General features: G+C 45.7%; 1 protein-coding gene across 9 annotated transcripts in view; it reads left to right on the top strand.

Moving 5' to 3' along the window:
• ZBTB38 (zinc finger and BTB domain containing 38) overlaps positions 1-25,280 on the top strand; it is a 73,223-nt gene extending 47,943 nt beyond the window's left edge. For 3 of the 9 annotated variants that reach the window (XM_037051586.1, XM_037051578.1, XM_037051604.1), the window contains one exon: positions 18,946-25,280. In XM_037051586.1, the coding sequence (XP_036907481.1) occupies positions 18,946-22,521 (3,576 nt within the window). In that variant the 3' untranslated portion in view covers positions 22,522-25,280. Of the gene's footprint in view, positions 1-3,259; positions 3,303-3,339; positions 3,365-5,478; positions 5,556-9,371; positions 9,732-18,945 lie in introns of those variants that run through there. The other 6 variants (XM_037051620.1, XM_037051595.1, XM_037051612.1 and 3 more) reach the window with 6 other exon arrangements.
• Positions 25,281-26,581: the final 1,301 nt, after the last annotated feature.

Genomic DNA, 26,581 nt, shown 5'->3' with positions numbered 1-26,581 from the left:
CAGGGCCCCTCGACTGTTCCCCACTGTTCCCTGTGAGAACTGCCCTCTAAAGAGGAAATTCCCGCACTGGGTGGAGCGGCCCCCACCCCTGCTCTGAAGAATCTCTAGAATCCACTTGCAGCAAATCCAGACTGAGTTAGAGAGCACGCTCCACTAAGAAGCACGCTGTCTAGGCTTTTTGTTACCTGAAACACCAGTGTCTGTCTTTTGGGAAGCGATGCTTGTTCATCTGCCCACTTTGAGAATGATTCGGGGGACTGGATTGCCAGCTCCTTGGAACACAAGACCATTTCTTTGTGAGGACTCGGTACCATCTTGTCAACACCATGGCCTGGGAGTGGGCTGTGGCTCATCCAATGTAAAGGTACCTCAAAGCACAGCTCTGAAAAAGCCACTGCCACGGAAAGGCCCTCTCTAAGGGGTCGTGTTTTTAAGGGGGCCGCCCTGTGCAATTTCCTTATGTGACTCTAACCCTATTATTAAGACCCCTGGAAAAGCAGAACGGGCTGGCTCCGTGGCACAGGAAGCCAGACCTTCTCCTGAGTTGTCATATACCTGGGGTTCTGTTTGTTACGGAGGCATCAATACAGAGGCCTCGGAAGGGAGTTGCAAGCCTTTTCTTCCATGGTCTCCCCACCCTGTATCCTGCCTCCGGCCCCACCTCTCCTGGTCCAGGTCACCCCTCTGCCCTGCCTCCTCTCCTTCCTGCTGGCATAGGTTGCCACTCAGAGCCTAACTTGTCTTACTGTGCTTAAAGGCCGGCTTCCCAGCCACGGGAGGAGGGAACAGAATGAAGGTGTGTAGGGAACAGAGCACTCGGGGTTAGAAAATGCTTTGCCTCCCCCAGCTTTGTCTCCTAATGCTGGTGAAGCTGGCCACCTTTGCATGTAGTGTTGTTTCTGCGTGTGAAGAACCGTAGTAAGAATGCAATCTGGGGCTAAGATGATGGCCTGAGGGCAATCTCTGCCTCCGCCCAGACTGGCAGGAGCAATCTGGGACCTAGAGAAACCACTGGTCCCAGCAGGACCAGAACGGGGCAGAGTTCTCTGGCTGTTCAGAGTTCTTACTCTGTGCTTACTCTTCAGTGGGGCTGCAAAGGGTGTGGGAGTGCAGTATCTGTAATGGGCATGCAGGGCTCCCCAAACAGTCGCATTATTGATTTGGCGTCTGTTAATAATACACAGTTACTGGCTTTATGTATCATCATATTACATTGTGGTGCATGTATCTATTCTTTAAAAGTACTTGTTCTTTCAGTTACATTACAATGTCTATAATGAACCCACACTCCCTTATTTTACTATTTATTTTTGCACTAACCTTCCATGAGCACGTTTTAGCTAACTTCCCTTCTTTCGGGTCTGCCTGGCCTGAGCGCAGTAGCTCCTGACCGCCCGGCCTGCAGAGCTGATCTTGCCCAGGCTCACTGGGGGTCCTGGAAGCTGAGACTCTCCAGGCCACTCATTCTCCACTTGAGCCTCAGGGAAATCCCCACTTACAAAATGACCCTGGCTTCCAGCACCCTTTCAGCCAACAAGCATTAAGTTGGTTGCTATTAACATAATGAGAAGGATGGGCTAGAGAAGAGAGTCGTAGGTATTGTTTTGTTTTCTGGACTTTTTGTGGAAAATCATCAGGGTGAAAAAGAGCAATAGAAGGAGATACATTGTATCTATATTATCTCATCTATTCCTGTTAAGAACTAAGTTGCGTTATTATATCTATTTAATAGGTGGGGGTGGGAAACGCGTTTCTTGAGATGGTAATTAACTTGTCGAAGTTCGTACAGCTACTAAGTGTCAGACCCGGGATTTGACCCAGGAGTGTGTGAGCAGAGGTCGCACTCCACCCTCCGAGGCTAGAGATAGGCAGTAGAAGAGGGGAAGGGAAAAGGGAAAGACGGCTTGCAACGACCGACTACTTCTGACAGTTGTCAAAAATTTTAATCAAGGATTTCAATGGTAGTCCTTGAACCAAAATTCAAAATAAGAACATAAATGGGCTAAACTTCAAACCTAACCAACATTTTCAATGTTTTTGTCTGAACAAATGGCAACCTAATGAATCATCCATTAAACTGATACTTAAAGAATTTTAAATTAAAGATCAAATGACAAAGTATTCACTAAAAAAAGTCATAACCAAACTGGCATGTTACTAGGTTCCTACTTTAAAGTCAGAGAGAAAAGGTCCCAGACTTTGCCCTCCCAAAATCCCCTTGGAGTGAGGGGAGAGAAGCAAATGGGAATCTGCCTGTAAACAGACAGGAGAGGGGGTGAATCAGGACACGGGGAGCCTTTTCATGCAGCTCAGAATGGCGCTGTATAAACAGGCACATGACCCAATAAACAGTGCCTTAGCCTTGTGTTCTCTGGCCAGATTGGCGCGACCTTCTGGTTTAAGTGGGCGAGCACGTACACATGGGGAAGTTCATCAGTGATTCAAGTATTTGTCTAAACAAATTATGTTGGTCTCCTTCCTGTCATGCTTTTTACCAGAGTTGCTAAGAAGTAACAAACTTGAGTGATTTTTATTTAAATTCTTAGAATTTTTCTGCATGCTTAGAAGCAATGCTAACAAACAATGCAACTAAAGAAAGAAAGGAAAATCATTTAGACGGCACTGTGACTAAGTGGCCAAATGCAAGCTCAGGCTCCCATGTCGCCGCCCTCGGCCCCTCTGTGTGGGGAAGAGCAGCGAGTGAGCGCCTCCGTGAGGGGCCTGGGAGCCCCGGGGAACACGGGGAAATAAAGCATTTGTCCCTGCCATTAAGGAGGTTCACTTTCACTGGATTTGGGGCCTGGGACAAGGTGACTGATAATAATGAATTGTTAATAGTAATACCAGTAATAGCTGACATTTATTAAAGTTTGGGGTTTTTGCCAGATACTGTGCCAAACACTTTAGAGGCGTTACCACTTAATCCTCACACTAACCCTGGCAGAATCTATTATTAGCTCCATTTTGCAGATGTGGAAGCTGAGGGGCAGAGTTTAAGAAACACGTCCGAGGTCACAGGCAAAGGTTACAGGGCCGGGTCCACCTGACACCACATTCGGGCTCTCAGCCGTTGTGCAGGACTTGACGTGGCCGGTCTGCTCCCAAGTCAGCATAAATCATCCTTGGGTAGCGCCCTGTTTCATGAATAGACTAATACGATCCCTCGGGGTCTCAGTTCTCCTGGTTCAGTAGCTTTAATCTCTCTACTACCCCCCCTTTTTTAAATCCTTACCTGAGTATATGCTTATTGATTTTAGAGAGGGGAGAGAGAGAGAGAGACATTGATGTGAGAGAGAAACATCGATTGGCTGCCTCCCATACGTGCCCACACGTGCTCCAACCAAGGATCAAACCCACAACCTAGGTATGTGCCCTGACAGGGAATCAAACCCGTAACCTTTGGTGTATGGGACAGCACTCCAACCAACTGAGCCACCTGGCCGGGGACCCCTGCACCTTTTCTATGCCTCCGTCTTATACTAGACCCTGTGTTATACCCTGTAACTGGTGGGTGGTGGGCACTCGATGAAAATCACTTTGAGATGGAAGTAGATCAAAATCAAAATGATAATATTTTTGAATGCCATATATTAAAATTTATATTTTTAAAGAAAATACATTGAAAGTAGAATGCTATAGAAAATTCTGAATTTCCCTTTAAATGTCCACCCCAGAGCCACCTGCTGGTGCATATGGCATCATTTTGCATATTAAAGAAGTGGCCCCTTCTTGGGGGGGGTGGCATGCGGCGGGATACAGTCCTCCCAGGGCACTTTACCTGGCCAAGCATGCACTGGCTTAGCCTCCCTTCCCCCAGCAGCACACCATGGGGCATAACATGTCCCCCTGTTCATGGCAACCTGCTCAAGCCCAGGCTTCAGGTTTGCTAAACACACACACACTGGTGAGGACACTGGGGTCCTTAGCTGGTGAGCCTTCGATATTAAGAAAGACGGGGAGAAGCTGCGTTCCTCGTTTCTTGGCGCTCCCGAACCTGAAACAGCAGGTGTGGATTTTGAATCGTACTGTTGAGGTTTGCATCCCAACTCTGCCTCTCAGTAGCTCTATGACCTTGGTCAAGTTACACAGCTCCTCTGGGCTCCAGCGTCCGCATTTGCAAACCAAGATTACTATGAGGCTTAACCGGGATGGAGCGTGTTAAACGGCACTGGGCACATGTACGTGTTTGTTAGGGATCAGAGGCACAGCGCATGGCTGGCATATTTAGGTGAACTTCCTCCTGCCAAATGAATAAGTCACGTTGGGGACATTGACGCAAGTGTGGTGGGATGTCAATGTCACTCTGAAGCAGCCCTCAGCGAGGCTGCCGAAAGGCGCTCCGTCACCAGCAAGAGACGTAGTGGCCTGTTTCTTCAGAGTGTAGTTAGCCGTCGGGCCAACGTGTCTGCACAATCTCACTCAGTAATTTGCAGCAGGATGCAAAAAGCACTCCTCCCAAACCCTGTCTCCCAAAACTCTGATTCAGCGTTGGGGGTGCCACCTAGCTCTTTTTAAAAAAATTTTTTGAGGTTCTACAAGGGAGTCTAATAAGTACCTCTACTGAGAATTACCATTATCAGCACACATTCTAATGCCCTTTTCTTCTGACGGTTGTCTGATGGGGGAAGAGGGTTTGTGTCTGCTTTTGGAGCAGGTCACACATCGTGCTCTGGGAAGCACAGGCATCCAGAGTCTGTGACCCAGAAGCAGGCCAGAGGCCCAGGGGTGCTTCGCTCAGCCCAGCGTCTTCTCCCACTTAGCTTTCCAGGAGAGGTGGCTGAGTACGGGAGACATCAGGAGGAACAGAAAAGTAGTCCAGGGAGGGGAGACCTATGGGAGTGCTTGAAGGGAGGACATCGCATGGAAACAAAGTTCTTACAAACATGCAACACCAAGGCCTACACTTACGAGTTGCAACTTTAAGTTTTTAGTATTAAAAGAAAAGTTGATTTAAAAAAAAAATGTGTTGCTGATTCATTCCAAATACCCAGGAGACAAATGCCCAATCCCTGGAGTTTAAAGGTTAAAGAACAAAGGTCAACAGAGTAAATTTTAAACACCTTTTTGGATTTATTCAGTGTCTTACGAATCAGGCAGCATGCAATCTAATAGAAAGGTGCTCCAAAAATATGAGGCAAGAGATTTTCTAGGCAGAAGGGAGCAAAACAAGATAATCATACTGAGCAAAAATGTGGGTTGGTTATTACAAGGTTACTTTTCATATAGGCAGTGGCAGGGGTTTATCAGGAAGATAACCTACTAATGCTGATAAGTCAATTTCTGTTCCACTTCTGGGAGAGCCAAAACTAAGTTTCAGTTTGGTGATGGGCTTACTTATGCTAAATAAGTAACTCCCATTTTGGGTCTGTTGTCTTATCTTACCAGAATAAAGTGGATCAGTAGAGCTTAAAGGATTGCTCTTTTCTCCGCCCCCCTTTTTTTCTAATCCTCATCCAAGAATATGTTTATTGATTTTAGAGAGAGAGGAAGAGAGAGAGACATCGATTGGTTGCCTTCTGTACGTGCCCCAACCAGGGATTGAACCTGCAACCTAGGTATGTACCCTAACTAGGAGTCGAACCCACAACCTTTTGGTACACAGGACAGTGGTCCTGTCAGCTCAGCCACCCATCCAGGGCACTGTTTTCCTTCCCTTGAGCCAAAGCAGTAATAGTAGACTATTTTTAATGTTTCAAAGCTGTGTTTCAATGTTTGAACTTGATAGAACAGTAACAACTTTGTGGGCAGTGGAAGGCCCTGGCTTGTCTGATCCAGCTCAGCTTGAGGCTAGCAGTGTTGATTGTTTCTTTTGTGTGTGTGTTTTTCTTTTTCCTTTTACCATGTCAGGACATTCTTCTTGACTTTTTTATGTTCATCAAATGTATTTCCCCTTTTCAGCATAGTTGAAAATAGCAGAGCGGTTCACATTGACCTAACACTGGATCCAGAAAGCTTCGTTACGGTGCCAAGTGTGGTGGGTCAAGCTTAGCATCTGGGTGCTTTTTATTTTTGCATTTATCTAATAAAAGCTTGTGAGTACCTGGTATGTGCCCAGTGCAGCGCTGGGAGCTGGGGAGACTGTGGTAAACAGCCTCAGCCCTCTCAGGATTTATTCTCTTGTGGTGAAAGCACACATTTGTCAGAGGATCTTACAAGCCTTGGTAAAGATACTCGAGTTTGGCTGTAGGGTTTTTACAAGCCGCACTGATGATTTCGCAGCTTCCTGTCAGCGGGGAGACCCTTCCCTCTGCCATGGAGAAGGCTCACACCCAGCATCGGCCCCATGCTGGAGAGTTTCTTCCCTAGGTGCCCCCTCGGGCTCCATTCCTGCGCTCTCCGGCTGCACCCTGCCTGACCAGTCCCCAGCACGAGCCTCTGAGCCTGAGACTGCATCACTCCCAGGCCTGTAGTGAGAAGATAAATCTAAATACTTGTGGTGGGGGAGGGGAGGCATGGGAATTCACTTGAGATCAGCAAATCCTGGCTGAGCAAGTCCTTAACCTTTGTCTCCTGAATTCTGGGAATGAATTGGCAACCAACTTTTAAAAATCAGTGTTTTTTTTAATACTAACAGTTCTAAGTTGGTAACATGTGGGTATAGTGTAAAGGCCTTGGTGTTGGATATGAAGGAAACTCCGGGCTGTGGAGCAACGCTACGGTGACTGCATGTTCAGGCGCCACCTGTGAACTCATCTCGCCGTGCACAGGTTGCCCCGGTGTCCGCTGCCCCTGGGCAGGGGTCTGCTCACGTCAACGCCAGCCCTCCGCTGCCCTTCCTGGGGACTTCTCTGGAACATTCTGCTTCATGACCGGCAGCGTTTCTCAGTGACTTCCTGGCACATGACCCGGGCTGGCCGCCCCGACAGCCCTGGTTTTGAATCCTAGCCCGGGTCCACTCCTACTGCGTGCAGGCTTCTGCAGTGGTGATCCTGGGCAAGGAGCCTGCAGCCTGGACTCAGCTCAGGCCCGTCTTGTGCTGGGAGCGAGTCGGCTGCTCTGATTTCATCCCAGCTGCACGTACACGTGCAGGTGAGGCGGCAGAGTGCGGGGGTCGAGCAGCATGCTGCCGTCAGCAGGTGCGGCTCTGCTGCGTGCGGGGCGCCTCCTGGGCTCGCCGCCCACTCCTGTGCTGTGGGCACGATGAGGTCAGCTTCTGTGCGTGGGGCACGGTTTCTGTTAATTCATTTAACCCTGTGAATACCTACTAGTTCTCCATTTTATGTGCCTGCATGACTGTGAGGGGGATTAAGTGAATTAATATGTGAAGTGCTCCATGACCTGAAATGGATCAGATAAAAGCAATTGTAGTCCCAGCTGATTGGGGGAATTCTGACAGAGGAAAATTGCAATGGCGATCTCTATGGTGCGTATCCATATGGAATGCTAGTTTGCAAAAACATGTCTATTTGCCGAACAGATTGTTTGTTTAGCAAATGAACATTCACTGGGGGCCTACTAAGTGGCAGACCTATTCTAGGTCATTAATAGATGGCAGTAAAGAAAATCAAAGATTGCTGTCCCAGAGGGCTCAGATTCCAGCAGGCAGGTGGACAGCAAATAGTGAGTTGTGCACTCCGTTGGAGTGTTGCCAGTGTTGTGGAAAAGACAAAAGCCGAGCAGGGTCAGGGGGTCAGGAGTGCAAGTCAGGGAGCAGGCTGCTTTTTTAACCCGGGTGAGCCTCGTAGGCCTTCTCTGTGCATAGCCACCCCGCTGTTCACTCAGGAGACGCTTCCTACGTGCTCGCCCTGTGCTGTGGCCTGGGGATGGACTGGAAACCAGGCCGGAGAAGGTCCTTTTCCTGCTGGAGTTTACTCTCTGGTGGGCAGAGTAGACAGTAAACACGCAGACACGTGATAATTGCAGGTTGAGGTTAAGTGGCATGGAGGAAGTCAGTCAGATGATGTGAAGGCAGGTAAAGGTTGGAGCAAATGGAGAGACGGGTGGTCCCTCTGAGGGGACGTTTGCGCTGGGCCTGATGCACGAGAGTGAGCCAGCCATCAGTAGTGCTGGGACCAGTGTGTTCGAAGGTCCCAGGGCTGGAAGAGTTTTAGCGAGTGGAGTGAGCCGTGAGAGGCCTGTGTGCCGAGCACAGAGAGTGGGGCCAAAGGGAGCAAGTGAGTCTGGAGATGGTGGACCAGACCTGCCGGTGCGCACAGTGGAGGGTGTCCAGTTTACCCCAGTACCTGGAGAAAGCCACCGATGGGCTCGGTTTGATCTCCTTTGTGTTTTTAAAAGACCACCCTGTGTACTGCGTGAAGGGTGGGCTGTGTAAGCAGTTCTCTGCTGCCACCAGTTGAGCTGGACACAGTCAGTTCGCAAGCTGCTTCCAGCCAACACTCACTGAACCTTACTGTGTGTCAGGCACCACACTTTATGCTTTTTATCTCATTCACTCCTCTCTGCCCAGTTCTGGTTCATCCAGAAAGAACCAGTCTAAAGTGGATTCATTGCCTTGCAGGAGTCCCCCAAAAGCTGGAGTGCGAGCATTGGGGGTGGGGGTGCGATGGGAGGTGGAGGTGGATGGTTTAACAACAGAGAAGCAGTTGGTGCCCTGTCCATTTCAGGATAACCTGTCCTTGCGACTAGCTGGAGGTTCATTCTTGTGCAGAAGCCAAAATGTACAACCGCCCTTCCCTCTGCCCTCACTGTGAGGCAGCTGTCAACTGAGAGGGACAGTCATGAAATCCACTGGCCCTTTAGGTTCATGAGAAAGCAGTGTGTGGTTTTTGAAACCAATGGGTGGATGGTTTAGGGCTCACCCCCAAAAAGAAAAGTTCCAAGGGACAGGAATCTTGTTCCAGTCATTTTGGTAACTGGGTCCCCACCGCATGCAGATTAAAAATGCCTTCTGCACTAGGGGCCTGGTGTGTCAGTGGAATTTGGTTGAGACAAGAAATAGTTACATCACTCCAGGGCTTCAGGGAAAATCTCTAAGCCTGTCTGCCAGGTTTCTTAAGCAAGCGGGAGTCTAGGCAAGCTTCATCCTAAGATGAACCCAAGGTACATGGGTTACCCTGAACCACTGTTGGGTTTTCAGAAAGGAAAAGGAAACCAGGGACCTTTTCCTCCTTTTCTCTTCCCAGCAAGCAACCTGAACTATTTAACTGGACACATTGCATCATTCACAAATCTGGTAATACTTGTTCTCACGATCTGGATGCACGCAACTACAAGCCTAGAGAGCGAATGTTTACCTTTCCAAATAATGTATTCAGGGAAGGTAGTTCAGGCCAGCCTCCCTGGCTGTTGAATGCAGTCTGGCAGCCTCCTGATTTTAGTCTTTCAGAGGGCCTGAATTTCAGTTGAAAAACAAATTTCTCTTGTCCTGTTACTTATACCTTCTTGAATCCGACAGCGTAAGTGCAGTAAAGTCTGATAAATGCAGCTCTGCCCCTTTTGGGCTCCCCTTAGGAGGCAAATCAGGATGATTTGCCTTTTCCTAGACACAGCTGAACTCTATAAAGGGCTTCTGTTTTGTAATCTGTTTTCGAGATCTGCTGCGTGTGTGTCTAACACCCAGTCACGTGGGGCGGTCTGACGCACACCCGACGTGACTATGAGAAAATGTACTGCGAAGATGTGTGGGAAGGTGGAGCCGGATCACTGAAGCAGTGTCCGCTGTCAGAAAACTTTCCACAGGGCACAGCAGGCCCACGCAGCAGATTCTACTGTGACATGGGCCTCGCACCAGCCCAAAATGGGCTGCGAGCTTGACTTTTGCAGGATTCCAGGTCAGTATCCTAATACAGTGCGTTCTTTTTTTAGTTGGGGTTTATTTCTAAGTTTCTTTTTATAGAAGAAGACTCGCAGTAGAGAGAGGAGAAAGTTGCTCTGTCTGTTCGGTTTTGTTATTACGTACGTGCGTTATGAGTTGAGTGCCAGGGAGCTGCAGGAGGACTCTCGGCCTCTTCTTGGGATCAGAAGATTCAGGAAAAAATGTGCTTTAGTCTGGTCCTGGAGAGTGGCCTTGAGTAAGTGACTTCTAGTTCTCACTAACAATTTTACTGGATAGGGTTACGTCACTCTCTGTATGTCGTCTTAACAATTCACTAAAGAAAGAACACTAAATTTTATTACCAAGCCCTATAAAGTTCTACATGGCAGATATGTTGGTTAACCACTTAAAGAGATCTTTCAGCATTTTTTTTTTTGCATTGTGACAATTAGAATTTATACGGAAACTGCCATTTTAAGATTTTTGACGTCTGTATATTTCAGTACAGTTGCCTTGACTAATTGGGGGAGGGAAGATTTAATTAAGCTGGAAATACTGGGAATTAGTTGGTCAGATCCTTGCCAAAAATCTGTTTCTGTTGTTTTTGAGTTCAATTCCAGAATAGTAAAAGCAGTATCCAGGATACAATGGGGAGGAGACTAATGTAATAGGTGAATGGATCGGACCATCAGAGCAAACAGCACTGACCAAGCTGACCTTGGAGACATGCAAGGCAAGGGCACGAGCAGTGACAGGCCGCGCGAACAGAATGTGGGCAGTGGCCCTGCAAATCAAGGAACAGTTTTCACCGAGTGGAGTGTGGAAAGGACTCTTGGTCCCTCTGGCTTTTCAGCCACGCTCAAGTTCAAGTACAGCAGGTCCTCAAATAAGGTTGTTTTGTTATAACATTGAGGACGAAAAAGGTTGGATTCCCCCCCGCTGGGGCCTCTGTAGGTACGGTGCTCACATGTTCTTCCCACGCCTGTGTGGGTTTTCTCTGCAGGCTTCGCTTCCCTCCCACATCCGAAACGTGCACGTGAAGTGAAGTGGCCTGTCGGCATGGTCCCCACCTGAGTGTGGGTGGGAAGGGGAGTCAGGGTGGCCCCACCACAGAAGGACATTCCATCTGGGCCCAGTCCCGCCGTGTGCCCTGAGCTCCCAGGGCAGGCTCTGGCTCCCACCACCCTGCATTGGAATGAGTGGGATGGAAAATAATTATTTTACTTGTTTTTCTAAATCTTTCTTAAATGTATGTATAGCTCACATTTATTTTCATGATTAATATTAGAAGTGTGTTGGTCTTTATTTAGAAGTTGGGTGATGTTTCTGTGATCTAAAATGTGCTATAGGAACGTAACAACTCTTGTTTACATCATTTAGTCTAGAGTAAAATAGGTTTTCTTATATGTCATTTTGCTTAAAGTTACGGTTTTTAAGAACCTACCTGTGACATTAAGTGCTGGGGTGGGGAGTGGCAGTTTTAAATTAGGCAGTCCTGCTGGGCCTCGCCACGAAGTGACGCCTGGTGGCGCAGAGCAGGCAGAGATCCAGTACAAATGTGCATGCGAGACAGAGAGAACATCACGTGCAAAGGTCCGGAGGTGTGGCGTGCCCAGCTTCTTCAAGAAACAGCAAGGGGGCTGGTGAGGGAGGCAGAGAGAAGTAGCAGGTGCAAAGGTCAGAGTGGCCACGGCCAGACTGATACTTTTAGGGACGTGACATCGTGGGGGGCAAGAGAGCAGCTTGAAGAGGCAGGAGATTCCAGTCTGGTTGGTGGCCCTCCTGTTCCCTCCCCTTCTGCTCTGGCCTCCAGGGCTTGCCGGAGAGAGCTCTGGGGAGTGAGGGCTGACTGTGACACTTCAGACCTGGAGGGTTCGACAGCTGCAGAGTGTGTGTGGATCCGCATGGCTGTGGGTGTGTCTCTCTGTGCTGCTCCACTCCTCAGTCTCTCCAGTCTCTCCAGTCTCCTGGAGGTTTCTGCCTTGTGTTCTACCGCATGTTCATTCACTTTGTCTTTAGTTCTTTTAGGCTTATACCTGATTTATTTTATTGAGTAGAAGAATTTTTAAATAACTTCCTTAAAAATGAGTTTGACCCTTTCCTTACAGGCTAGAGCAACAGTTCTCAAACTTTTTGGTCCCTGGACCCCCTTACACTCTTATAAATCATTGAGGAGCCAATGAGCTTTTGTTTGTTTGAGTTACACTTATCAGGACTGACCATATTCAGAATTTTAAACAAGGATTTAAAAACTACTAACTTATGAAAAATTACTGTGATAAAATGCAGTTGCATGATATAAAAATAACATTTTCTTTTTAAAATAACTTTCTAAAGTGAAAAACATAGTGGGAAAAGTGGTATTATTCTACATTTTTGCAAATATCTTTAATGTCTGGCTTAATAGAAAGACAGCTGGATTTTCGTATCTGCTTTTGGATTCAGTTGCGATCTGTTATTTCAGTTGAGGTATGTAAAGAAAATCCAGCCTTACACAAATAGGTAGTTGGAAAAGGAAGTAGTTGTGTAACAGTCTTTTCAGTTAGTCACGGACATTCTTTGATAGCGCACTAGAACTTGAGCTGTGGTCGCTCCTTAAAGGTTGTTTGCAATGTGCAATCTGAACCCATGTCAGTGCACTCTGAGCACTTAGTTACCCAGAAATCCACCGGCCTGTCTCATACCTGTTAGTCCATGCATCCTCTTTTGTGACAGTAAGCATTGGTTATTTGGATAATAGTGTGCGTATCTTCCACGTATCCAGAACTTATATTCATTAACCCCACCACCAGCCTCGTTAGAGAAGTCATTATCTATGGTATTGAGAAGTGTCAGGCTCATGGTAGGTGGATGCAGTTTTCCCCAAAACTGATTTTCTCTTGGAAGTCTAATTTTATTTCTGGCAACAAAAGGGCTACTTCCTTAAAATGACAGGCTCACGCAGTCCATTTTCACAAAAATGTTTGCCCAGATACCCAATCCAAATAACTCAATCAGATATACATCTGAATAATTGTAGTTGGTCTCTCGGTAAAAATGGTGTTCCGTGAAAAAAAAATGGCCAGTTCAGCTCACAGCTCAAAGAGCCAGCCAAGTGCTTCTCCTCACAGCGGTCACTGCTTCTCAGTGTGCATCAGACGGGCTTTGTGTGTGCCTCCCATTTGATCACACAGAGCAGCAAAAGGATGAGTGTGTGAGGGTCGAGATTTAGTGCAATTAATAATTTCTACTGCTTCATCAGAGTGTTACTGGCTTCATGCCTGCTGCCGTGCCAGCTGTTTTATCCCTTGTTGCTCTTGCACCGTTAATGCACATGTCTGCATAGGTTTTTTTTTAAAGGCAAATGACATCTTAGTGTTATGAATTTATTTATTTATGTATTATTTACCTGCCTCAGAGCCTACTGAAAGGGCCTTGGAAGACCCAGAGGTCCACGAAACATTTTGTGAACTGCCAGATTAGAAGGAAACTAGGCAGGGAAATGGACAGGAGTTAAATTATATTTTCCTACTAATTTTACTCTCTGCAGAGTAGAATTTGGGTTCATCTAGGTGTAGCTTTTAAAGCTTTAAATCAGGAACCTGTCTAAGCACAATATGTAAGTTGCATGTAAAGCCTTTTTCTGCCCAAGGTCTGAGGAGCCAGCTCCTCCCTGCTCCTCGTCAACAGCCTCCAGGGGCAGAGGGCACGGAGGTGCCCTGCCCTTGAGACGGCCCTGCCCTCGAGATGCCAGTGGGAAAGACGTAGATTGAACCAGTGCGCCAGACTGCACGCTACAATAAAAGCAGGAACCCAGATCTACAAATTCCAGCACAGGGAAGCCCACGGACGGAGGGTCGCCCGAGGGGAGTCAGTGTAAGGGATTGCCCGGCAGAGGAGTGAGGGTCCAGGGCCGAAGAAGAACCTCTGGAGGAAATAGTTTTCCTCCTCGAGCTTCCTCCAGATGGAGCGTGGAAACCTTCCAGATTCTCGGAAAAGCTCCCGTGGCCGGGGAGCGCGGGGGCTGTGCGCGCTGCGGCTGCATCCACGTGGGGCGGGAGAAGGCCGCCTGCTCCCTGCCCTAATGCCCTGCTGTGCTGGTGGAGTATTTCACTGTGAGCCTGGATTTATTTTAATTTTTTTAAAGCCAGTTCATTCTAAAAGCAGGTGAAGAAAAGTCATTTTAATCATGAAATGTATCTTAAGTGCCCATGGTTACACTATGTGGGCGTGTATTTGTTGTGTGTGGTTGGACTACAATGGAGAGGAAAGCAGCAGATTTCGAATATACTAACCAGCTAGCGTTTCCCAGTGGCGTTTATATAAGGTATATTTGTATAAATATACTTATAATATTTATAAAATTCTTAAAAGCATTTTACATACGTAAATGTACATATATGTACTACTTGTAATTTATAGAGAGATTTATGTTCTGCTTATGCATTTGTGTATATAAATACAAGATAAACTTTCATTCTATTTCCTGGGGTACAACCCCATTTCTCTGATGTAGTTATTTGTTGCACCCCCTCTCTCAAGTGTCCTGTTCTGGATGCTCAACTATATGTTCATCATATTTTTATGTGCTTATAAAATTATGTGTAGTACATAATTTTATGTACTACATAATCATATGCTTATAAGTACATAAACATGTGCACATAATCATATGTTTATAAGTCATACATTTACTTGTACATACATGTGGATATATATGTATGTACTTACATGTTAAGAAGTATGTTAAAATCTCTTACAGTGGAAATACAAGCTCAGGAAAATAGTAATGTAAGTCAGATGAGCACAGTTATGTAATTACAAATTTGTTTATTTTTTTTAACATTGGTTCACCAAAATATTTTGCATCTGTAACATTTTTGCTAACTTTTTCCTGTGCTTATTTATTCCCTCACAGCAGTACTACTGAGAATAGTAAATTTGTTGCATGAAACTTGCTCTTTAGAAAGCATTTAATTCACATTTACATGTGAATTAAATCTCATCTCTTTTGCAACTTATATTTCTTTTTCTGAAGTCTGTCATGAGCTTTCCATTGGCAAGAGGACCTAAGACTTCTGTTTTCAAGTTACTCTCTATGAAGAAATGTAGGGGAAGAGGTCATTCACTTAACTTTTTAATGCCAAAGCATACTATTTTGGTGAGAATGACCACCACCCCCACCATCAGCTCACTGAGAGCTCTTCATTTTAATTTTGGGGTTGCCCTTAAACTGAGGATTTCTGATGAGGTCTGTGGGTTCATCAGGGTTTTATTTAATGTTTTAATCAGCTGCACAGACAGAATTGGCTGCTGGGCCAGGCCAGTCACGTCGCTGAGCACAGCCAACGGGTGCGAAGTGCCCAGGCTGCGTGTGTGATGGGGGCTGTGATGGGGAGCGGCTACAAGACCCCAGTTCTCTTGCCAGGCAGGTGACCACCCCGTTGTTGCCCTGTCTTCCTATTTTTTGAAGAAAAGATATATTGATTTTTATGTTAAATCTTACTGTTTCTCAACATCAGTTTCTCTAAAACGTGGTTCCAAAACCTGTGTGAGTCAAACAAAACCTGTGGGGACCAGGTTTGCCCGTGGTCTGCAGAGCATTCCCTCTGGTCTGCAGGCCTTGGGCTCATGGTTCCCTTGCACTTCGAAGTAGAATATGGCTTTCAGCTGCAACAGCTTCTGAGGCCATCTGGTAACCCGTGGTCTGGAGACTCTTTACGACAAAATGAGGTGGTTTAGGTAAAGGGAGCCGTTGAGATTGGACAGGTGGGTACTGGAGTAGTAAAGACTTTCCACTCCTTTAAATCTTACTTCCCCTGCTACACCACAGGCCTTGGGGGAATCTATACTGTTTTTAAAGCTTCCCAATTGATTTAATGCATAGTCAGGTTTGAGGGCTACTGTCCCAAAGCATATAGCAGGTGTTCAGTAACCTCTGTTCAAAGGAGGAATGAGCTCTTGTCTTCCTGTGGCATTTAGCCCGATTCCTTGTCCTTAGCAGTTGTTCAGTAAATATTGACTGAGAGGATTGAAGTATATTTTGAGTTCAGCTACCACCACCCTGCAATCCTACCCAGCAGAGGGTGCGGCCTTCTGCTCATCCCCAGGCTCTCGCTGTGGGGTGGATGGGCTGCTGCTCACCTGGACCCCACATGGCCTCACTAGCTGGTCTCCTGCGTGCAGCTCGCCTCCCTCTGATCCCTTCAGCATGCTGCAGCCTGAGTGATTTTTTCCCTTTGTTCAAATCTGTTCATGCCTTTCAGCAGTTTCCTATTGCCTGTGTCATAAAATTTACTATGGGAATCCTTTAGGGTCCTTCATGGCCTGTGCTGACCCTTCCTTTCCTAGTCCATCATACTCTATGGGTAGGTGCTGAGGCCAGCCGGGCGCCCGGCACTGCCGAGGGCACTGGGGGCAGAAGAGTGCACACACCCTCTCCTGGCCTCCCCAGCCCTGCTTATCAATCCCTGCGTGCAGTACACTCATGTTCACTTGGTTTTTCCCAGCGTTCCTTCTGCTTAGACTGCCCTGCCCACACCCATCTTTCATGTGTTCAGTGAGGCCAAGCCTTCCAGGACCGCTATAAATAATAAATTGTCATTTCATCTCACTCTGTATGCACCGTTAGTGTGAGGCCTACCATCATAGCCTCCAGTTGTCAGTTGCCAGTCCTCTTTCTTCCCCTGGACTCTGGCCCCTGGAGGGCAGAGGCGTGCCTTGCTCTCCGAAGTCCCTCCAGCTCTGAGCTTCAGCGCTGAGTACTGAGTCTGACCGTGCCAGTCGTGAACACGTCTGCTGGGTGAGAGTGATACAGGAATGAAGGTTATTTTGTGTGTGCCAAGAAGGCACATCCAGGTGCTACCCAGTAACTGATTTGTGAAGGGTTCTGTCACCCAGTGGTAGAGTCTCCTGAAAGATGCCACGCTTGGATTTTCCAAAGTTACAAGGATGTTCTCATGACCTATAATGATGCTTTCTACGATATATGTTGCTCTAACTACGGGACTAAGATCTTACTAAGTGTTAACAGTTGGCCTTTTGCTAACCATTCTAACTGAACAATCTAAGAGAAGAATCGGAGAATCCCACAGAAGGGAGTGGGGTTTATAACCTGACACCCTAGAGTATTTATATTCGCTTGGGGTGAAATACTATGTTCCCCAAACAGAGACAGAGCCTCACAGGAGGCTCAAAGTGCTCTGAAGTGGGGTGTTTGGGAACAGGCAGCGATTCTGAGGTAAGAGGACAAGATAGATGACGTCAGCGTAGAATTAAGCCAGAAGGGAAGCCACCTTTTTGAACCACGTAGTATGTGTTTTGCCAGATCTGAGACTATCCAGTCAGACTGGGTAAAGAATTGAAATAATCTTACAGAAACCAAACTGGGTAAGAATATAAGAATCAAGAGAGAAAGTAACCCAGAACAGAGACACCTCAAGAAAGGCAAAAGAAACGTCAGCAAAGTATGTTACTAATTTATAACCCAGTGAAGGACACGCTCCTGCATTCTGTGCAGGGGCGGCCTTCTCTCCCTTCAGGGGCACAGAGGAAGCAGTAACGATTTCAGTTCATTTCACCTTTATTTATCAGTTTAACACCCAGGGTTCTAGAAAAGATCCATGGAAGATTACCATCAAAGGCAGGGGAGACAAGAGAGAAGAACTAGACAGTTGTCACACCAGAAGCCCAGGCTCACAATGGCCACCACCATTGACAAGAAAAGTCCGTTCTAACTTGTCTCAAAAATTAAGAGAAACTTGGGGTATATATTCTCATTATCCAAATTGGAGACTGTATTAGTAAAAGTATACTTTTTCTTATGGCTGAGTGAGATAAAAGAATTTATTAAATGAACCCTTACATAAAGGATGCTAAATAATATAATGGGCACAGCTTATAATAGCTTCACAAAAGAGGTAAAAAGAGATTCTTTATGTGGCTATCTGGTCTCTCCACCTGAGTGAATACTGTGAGCTCAGCATTGTGCTCCAGTGCTAGGGAGACATCGCCACTGCGAGTTAAAGAGCAGCAGCCGTGTGGCTTCCTGGGCATCACTCGACAGGGGCCAGAGAGACCGGATGAGTATCTGGTTTGTATATGCTGTGCACCAGAAGGTTTTTTCCTTTGTCGGTTTTACTTTGGTTTAGCTGGAGGAGTAATATATTAGTGTATAGTGAAATTAGTTTAGTGAGTTGATGTTAGTATTTTAAAAATAAAAGATAATAGAAAAGATAGAATGCATCACACCCACGAAGGGTCCAGTTTCAATTTCACTTGTGTCTTAGGTCACTAATGTACCGTGTATTTATTGTACGTAAGTACAAAAGCCGCTGCTTTGGACTGCTCCTCACAGGAGTGCCAGTCATTAGGCCCTGGCCATTCCAGGCTGATTACAGAGAGAAGAGCAAGAACTAGTCTCTGCAACAGGGTCGTCAGACCAGAACAAGCCACTCACTGTGCCTTTAAATTTAGGAACCTGTGGTGAAACTCAGCCAGTGGACTCAGAAACATACTATCCTGGTTTCATTTTTTGTTTGCCTTCAGTACCTATCAAAGTTCTTTTTTGAAAACCCTAGTCTCCTCTGCCCGGCTTGCTTTATTTACTTACTAACTTTGGCTTTAATGAAAGGGAAATCAGAGGAGAAATGAGATGGGCGCCCCCAGTGGTCAAACCTGGCCATGCAGACTGTGACTTTCCATTGAGAGACCCTTGAAAGGCCCAAATTAGGAATGTCCTCCAGACCTTGCTGCTTCTATGAGCAGGCAACACCTTTGCATACAGGCACTTCTTACTTAGGGAAACTCTTTAGAAATCCTTTTCCGGCTTTGTGAATGGCGCTTGAATCAGGTCATCGGGGCCGTCTTTGAAAATAGGCAGGAGGCTTGTGGTGGGCCCGTGGCACTGCCCAGCTCTAGGGCTTCCACACAGCAGCCGTGAGTGACGGCAAGACCCTTAGCACTTGGCACCTCCTCCCCCCAGACTGAGACACGTGCGTATAGCTCCAAATTCGGAGAAAGAGTTCTGAGAGGCCTTCCAACCGTAATAACTTAGCAACAGCATGAGAAACAGACTGGAGCGAAATAAAGATTTAGCTTCTCACTGTGCACTCCAAGCCTTGCAGGCAACAACAGAATGAGATAAGAACGTTTCTCTTCATACACAGATGGTTTTCAAAGAGGTTGGAAATAATCTAGAAATAAAGAGGCTACTTGGGCAAGAGTCTGACCATTTCTCTCTTCTGTTTCAGATGACAGTCATGTCCCTTTCCAGGGACCTCAAGGACGACTTCCACAGTGACACAGTGCTCTCCATTTTAAATGAGCAGCGCATCCGGGGCATTTTATGTGATGTCACTATCATTGTGGAAGACACCAAATTCAAAGCCCACAGCAATGTCCTGGCTGCTTCAAGCCTTTATTTCAAAAATATCTTTTGGAGCCATACAATCTGTATTTCCAGCCACGTCCTGGAGCTGGACGATCTCAAAGCCGAAGTGTTTACAGAAATCCTTAATTATATCTATAGCTCCACGGTCGTCGTCAAGAGACAGGAAACAGTCACTGATCTTGCAGCTGCAGGAAAAAAGCTGGGAATCTCCTTCTTAGAAGATCTGACCGATCGCAGCTTCTCAAATTCCCCAGGCCCCTATGTATTCTGCATTACTGAAAAGGGAGTGGTTAAAGAAGAAAAAAATGAAAAAAGGCATGAAGAACCAGCTATCACTAACGGGCCAAGGATCACAAATGCATTTTCCATCATTGAAACAGAAAATAGTAATAACATGTTTTCCCCACTGGACTTGAGGGCAAGTTTCAAAAAGGTTTCCGACTCCATGAGAACCACGAGCCTTGGCCTGGAGAGGACTGATGTCTGTCACGAGGCGGAGCCTGTCCGCACCCTGGCGGAGCACTCCTACGCCGTTTCTTCCGTGGCCGACGCGTACCGGAGTCAGCCTGTATGCGAACATGCTGGCAGCTCACCTGATAAAACAGGGAAAGAAAATGGTGAGGCTCTTGTTGCAAAACCGAAAACATGCCGGAAGCCAAAGACACTTCCCACGCCCCAGGATTCTGAACCAACCACAGAAGAGATGCCACCCCCACCAGTAACCAACGTGGAGGTTCATCAGGAAAGCAGTCCACAGCCAGCTGCCGTTCCTTCTGGTTCAAAGTCGCCCAACAACGAAGGAGAGGTCCTTCTTCCCAGGGAAGATGAAAACAAATCCTCTGACGTCCCTGGGCCGCCAGCGGCGGAGGTTCCACCTCTCATTTACAACTGTAGCTCTTGCTCCAAGTCCTTTGACAGTAGCACTTTGCTCGGAGCCCACATGCAGCTGCACAAGCCAACCCAGGAGCCTTTGGTGTGCAAGTACTGCAACAAACAGTTCAGCACCCCAAACAGACTGGATCGGCACGAACAGATCTGCATGAGGTCAAGCCACATGCCTGTTCCAGGAGGAAATCCACGCTTTTTAGAAAACTATCCTACCATTGGACAAAATGGAGCTTCCTTCACACGTCCAGAGTCTTTATTATCTGGAAACAGGCTTGGTGAATTTTCCAGTGCTGGAAGTACCTTGCCAGAAATGGACCACATGGTTAAATTTGTTAATGGGCAGATGCTCTACAGTTGTGCCGTGTGCAAGCGTAGTTATGTGACTTTATCCAGCCTTCGCAGACATGCAAATGTCCACTCATGGAGAAGAACGTACCCTTGCCATTACTGCAACAAAGTGTTTGCACTGGCGGAGTACAGGACAAGACACGAAGTTTGGCATACGGGAGAGAGGCGGTATCAGTGCATTTTCTGCCTTGAAACCTTCATGACCTACTACATACTCAAAAACCATCAGAAGTCTTTCCACGCCATAGATCATAGACTTTCCATCAATAAAAAAACCGCAAATGGAGGCTTAAAACCTAGTGTCTATCCATATAAACTTTATAGGCTGCTGCCTATGAAATGCAAGAGGGCTCCTTATAAGAGCTACCGAAATTCTTCCTATGAAAATGCTCGAGAAAGCAGTCAGATGAGTGAGCCTGCACCTGGTCCCTATGTTATTCAGAATCCGTGCAGCTCTGAATTACCGACCCTGAATTTCCAAGACGGCGCAAACACCATGACCAACAGTCCAGCTGTCCCACTGGAAACATCCACATGTCGGGACAGACCCATTTCTGCCAATGTCCAAAACACAGAGGGGACCAAGTGGGGAGAGGAGGCCTTGAAAGTTGATCTTGACAATAATTTTTATTCAACGGAGGTGTCAGTTTCTTCCACTGAAAACACTGTCAATTCGGATTTCCCGGCTGGGAACGTGCCCACTTTGCCTCTGAGTAACAGCAGTGAGAACTCAGCCTCCGTGATCAGCTACAGTGGCTCAGCGCCCTCGGTCATTGTTCACAGCAGCCAGTTTTCGTCGGTGATCATGCACAGCACCTCCGTGGCAGCCATGTCCAGCACCAACCACAGAGCTCCTTCAGATCCACCTGTCAGTCAGCCCGGGCAAGGTGACAGCAAACCTGAGCCTGACAAAGTGGGGAGAGTGGTCAGCAGACCCAAAAGCATTAAGGAGAAAAAGAAAACCATCCCATGTAACAGGGGAGAAATGCCAGAGGAATCAAGCTATGTTGCTGACCCTGGAGGGTCATTGAGCAAAACTACAAATGTCATTAAAGAAACCAGTAAAATTGAAACCTATATCGCAAAGCCTGCTCTCCCCGGAACCTCCACAAACAGCAACGTTGCACCTCTTTGCCAAATAACAGTCAAAATTGGGAATGAAGCCATTGTGAAAAGGCATATCTTAGGATCTAAATTGTTCTATAAAAGAGGGAGAAGACCCAAGTATCAAGTGCAGGAAGAGACTCTGCCACGAGAGAGTGACCCGGAAACCAACAGAGACAGCCCGCTTGGGCTTTGCCAATCCGAGTGCGTGGAGATGAGTGAAATGTTCGATGACGCAAGTGACCAGGATTCCACTGACAAGCCATGGCGCCCTTACTACAACTACAAACCCAAAAAGAAATCTAGGCAGTTGCGAAAAATGAGGAAAGCCAACTGGAGAAAGGAACATGAAAACAGGAGCCCAAGCAGTAAGTATAAATACCCAGCCGAACTGGACTGTGCTGTGGGGAAGGCTCCTCAGGAGAAGGCCTTTGAGGAAGAAGAAAATAAAGAGATGCCCAAGTTGCAGTGTGAGCTCTGTGATGGAGACAAGGCCTCGGGGGCTGGAAACCAAGGCAGGCCCCACCGGCACGTCACCGCCAGGCCATACACCTGCGAGCTCTGTGCCAAGCAGTTCCAGAGCCCGTCCACACTCAAGATGCACATGAGGTGTCATACCGGAGAGAAGCCATACCCATGCAAGACCTGTGGGCGGTGCTTTTCTGTGCAGGGAAACTTACAGAAGCATGAACGCATCCACCTGGGCGTCAAGGAATTCATCTGCCAGTATTGCAACAAGGCATTCACGCTGAACGAGACCCTCAAAATCCACGAAAGAATCCACACTGGTGAGAAGCGTTACCACTGTCAGTTCTGCTTTCAGAGTTTTTTGTACCTCTCCACAAAAAGGAATCACGAGCAGAGGCATATTCGGGAGCACAACGGTAAGGGCTTTGCCTGCTTCCAGTGCCCCAAAATTTGCAAAACAGCTGCTGCCCTTGGCATGCACCAGAAGAAACACTTATTCAAAAGCCCAAGTCAGAGGGAAGGTGACATGTACCAGGAAAACTCAGATCCGATGGAGAACCCACAGTTCATGGATTCAGAAGACAATGACCAAAAGGATAATGTACAAACCATTGTTGGAAACCTTTGAACGGCGATACTTGGGGGGAAAATCTTCAAAAATATAAGTTGATGGGTTTATTTTTTTTTAGTTAGCTATTCTGGTTTTGTTTTTAAGTTTAGTTTTGTTTCACATAACAGTCATGAAGGAGTGAATTGTAAAAACAAAAATTGCATTTGTGAAAATTCCAGAAAGAGGATCCTAATAATCTGCTTTGGGTTTTAGCATTAACAACCTGCAAAGTGCGCAAAAACAAAATAGCTGACTTCGCCAATATCCCAAGTATCTTGTGAAAGTTTATGAAGTTCTTAGCTGTGGTATTTTTGCCAGTGGGAAAAAAGTTTCATTTTAGCCTAATTTAAAACTTTCTGGTAAGTGCTAATAGGAACTGGCTGCTAAACTGTCTTTAGTCACTGGAGAAAATAAGGGTTAGACATCATGAAAATGTCATCTTCATAAGTAAGTTAAAAGGTAAATGAGCTGTTACAGTCATTCCCATTCAGCTTCTGCACTGTTGAAAATTGTTTAAATTTAATGGATATATATTAAATACTTAATATAGCTAAAAATACGTGTGAAATGAGTAACCTAAGTAGGACATTCATGTATTAGAACTACTTCTCTGCAACACAAACCTTGTAAAATACATATATAAATCACTATGACTTTTAACTGTCCATGTCCCCTGTAGAGAATTATAATGATGAGCAATAGGTCTGCAAATAATGAGGACTGATGTAAAAACCAGTAGAAAGCATTTTGAATATGACGTAAGGGCATGTGTATGCTTTTAGATGGAATGCTGTTCTCTTGATGTTATGGCTGAGCTGTTATTTGAATTGGTCTATTCAAGTCACAGAAAACATAGGTCATGCCTTATCTATGGGGGAAAGCCTTCCCAGAATTTACCTGTGGTTACCTGTGCTGTGTATTACTTTGCAATGGCCTCACCTCAGGAAATGAAGAAGGGTCACATTCTTCTGAAACTCCCCAGTCTTCCATCCATCACAAGGCCATAAATGTGGCAGTCTGTTCCAGACAGACTTAACCAGTCTCAAGGGTTCAAGTAAAACCTGACACCTCCTATTCCACTGAAGGGGTGTCCAGGAAATTTAGTGCAAGGCATGCACACAGTGCTGAGTACCCAGACACTTGAAAGGGACAGAAAAATCCAATCCCTACCATGATCAGCTTCCTTGGATCAGATTGCACAGCCCACAAGTATACACTAGTATGAAACAAAAGGACAACAGAAACACGCCCTCCCCACCCATGAAGGACTTGAGCCAGTAATTGGAAGGGATGACCTTCCTTGCCTCAAATAGTAGCTTTGCTTGGGGGTGGGAGGGGGGATAAAATGTGGATGAGGGAGATAAGGTTCTATCACTTACCTGACTCAAATACATCCGAAAAGTCAGATGCCTTGTCTTCATGTTTGCAGACATCTAGCCCCTTTGCTAAAACACCCACTTAAGTTTCACAATGTTCTTTTATGCTGACCCGCACCGTCAACACTGCCCTCAAAGTCTAATTGCCCTACAGGATGTTCCATCATCTGGACTAGGTTCCTGGGAAGCTGGAACTCATGAGTCTGACTTTTTAAACTGCCGTCATAGGAGGCAGAGAGAAAACATTCCTACCCTTTGATCACCAGTGTGAACAGCATCTGGAAACTGGTTCAAGGGTAGCCTGCAGCCATTCGTGTTCTTGGGATTTGATAGATGGAAACCCAAGGTTATCCAGCGTTGCGAGGTTACCACTATGAAGAAGTATCTCACAGGACTCCAGTTTCTCTCCCAATGTTGTGATGTCACCATGAAGAAGACTGAACATGGATTTGGGTGGGCAAGACAGCATTTACACACCCAGAAATGGACGTGATCGAAGCTGACCTTGGAATGCTGTAGTACTTTGCTGTTAAGTAACCCCAATATTGTATCTGCATTTATCTTTTGTTCATCTACTTTCACTCACATACAGTATTATGTAATAGAAGAAAATGCAAGCGAATTCAACTTTATTTTATACATTGTATATATGTATACCTGCACTATTCATCTGGGTTTTGTTAGAGAGATTGTCACAAAGGGCTTATGAAAATCATTTTTGAATTGATAATTAGAATATCGAGTAAGCAATCCTGTGATCTACTAATTTGTTTTAACTCAATTAGGATTACTAATCAAGAGAAATAATTGTGTATTTTAGTCATTTTGATTTGAGGTAACTCCAAATATAAAGTTATACTACATGTAGTGATGTCTCCCAGCCCTTACATGTGGATATTTTTAAAGTGGACTTGTATGCTGATAATTCTAGACCAAAGTAAATATGGCAGAATATTTATACATGAAAAAATAATTTTGCAAATATTTTCTATAATTGTATTATTCGTTTAAAATGTTGACAGCTCGTGTTAGTTTCAGGGAGGGGTGTATATTTTGATAAAAAAATACTTGACTTTGTAATTCTGTATATTCTATACAATTTATAGCAGAGCCGTTTTAAGACAGCCTTGTCAGATTTTTTGTTAATTGTGAAAACTCTATGATGAGTGATGTTTAAGTATGCATTGAGTACCCTATGACCAACTAGGATTAAAGTAAGTGTAAGCAGTGAACATAACTGTATGCTGTACAAGATACATTGTAATTTGCTGTTTTAGCATCTGTATTTTGGTTAGAAGATATTATTAAATGCAGATGTTAAGGGTTGGAAAAAGTCTAATTTTATTTTTAGAAATAATGAATATAACTTTGTTTTTGCTTGATTAAAATAGCTTGTTCCTATGTTAAGTCTCTTTTTAAATGTTTTAGTGGTAATTTTTCATGCAGCCAGGCGGCTGTTTCATCTGTGTGAGTTACAGCATTATTTCACACAGTACTCCCTCAACTCACTTATTTTTCCTCACTTGTTGCATTCCATGATACCTGCCTACATGCTTAGTACTCAAATGGAATATGACATTTAAAAACAAAAACAAAATGAGAGTACTCAAAGTCTCCTGCTAATTCACTGCTTGGGTAGGTCTGATGGTATCAGACGAATCACAGAGTATTGGAAGTACTCTGCTATACTCACCCACAGGAAACGGATCACATTTGTGGAGTACCAGGCTCCTGACAGGGGTCTTTGCACAGACTGTTTCATCCAGTCCTTCCCAACGGCCCTGGGAAGTAGATCATTATCCACATTTTATAGTGACTTTGAGAAGATCCCAGAGCCAGATGGAATCGGGATCCCTACCTAGGGCTGCCCAGAGCCCATGTCTTGTTCCTTCTCAACACCTCAGAGAGTAATGCTTAATGGAAGCCAAGCAGAGTGCAGAGGAAAGACATGACGAAGCAGTGCAGCTGTAGGATGGCAGTGGTTACAATGGCAGCTTCTAGGAGGCCATGTTGGGCGCAGCTTCCCCAGACTTGTTGCAAATCTCCTTCCTGAGGCCTCCATACTTTGGGCATTTGGCTCTTCTTATGTCTTGGGATGTTGCCCTATAAAATCAGTTTTTAAGAGTTTGTAATTTTTTTAAAGGACACAGACTGAAGCCCTGACTGGTGTGGCCCAGTGGATTGAGTGCCAGCCTATAAACCAAAGGGTGGCCAGTTTAATCCCAGTCAGGGCACAAGCCTAGGTTGCAGGCCAGGTCCCCAGTAAGGTGTGTGTGAGAGGCAACCACACACTGAAGTTTCTCTCCCTTTCTTTTCCCCCCTCCCTCCCCTCTCTCCCTACTCTCTAAAACTAAATGTAAAAGTCTTCTAAAAAATACAGACTGAAATTATAATTTAGTTCTATTACCAGTATAGCTAGTTATTTTTCACATAAAGAAAAAACCTGCAGTATGGAATTTTCTCAGAAAACTAAAAATGGATCTGCCTTTTGACCCAGCAATTCCACTGCTAGGATTATAACCTAAGAACCCTGAGACACCAATCCAAAAGAACCTATGCATCCCAATGTTCATAGCAGCACAATTTACAATAGCCAAGAGCTGGAAGCAACCTAGGTGCCCGTCAGTAAAAGAATGGATCAAAAAACTATGGTACATTTACACAATGGAATTCTGTGCAGCAGAAAGAAAGAAGGAGCTCCT

Source organism: Sturnira hondurensis, unplaced genomic scaffold, assembly GCF_014824575.4.
Source record: "Sturnira hondurensis isolate 20B ecotype Veracruz unplaced genomic scaffold, ASM1482457v3 Scaffold0000867, whole genome shotgun sequence".
Classification (NCBI taxonomy): domain Eukaryota; kingdom Metazoa; phylum Chordata; class Mammalia; order Chiroptera; family Phyllostomidae; genus Sturnira; species Sturnira hondurensis.
Note: the sequence above shows the minus strand (reverse complement) of the source record. Positions and strands in the feature narration are given on the sequence as shown.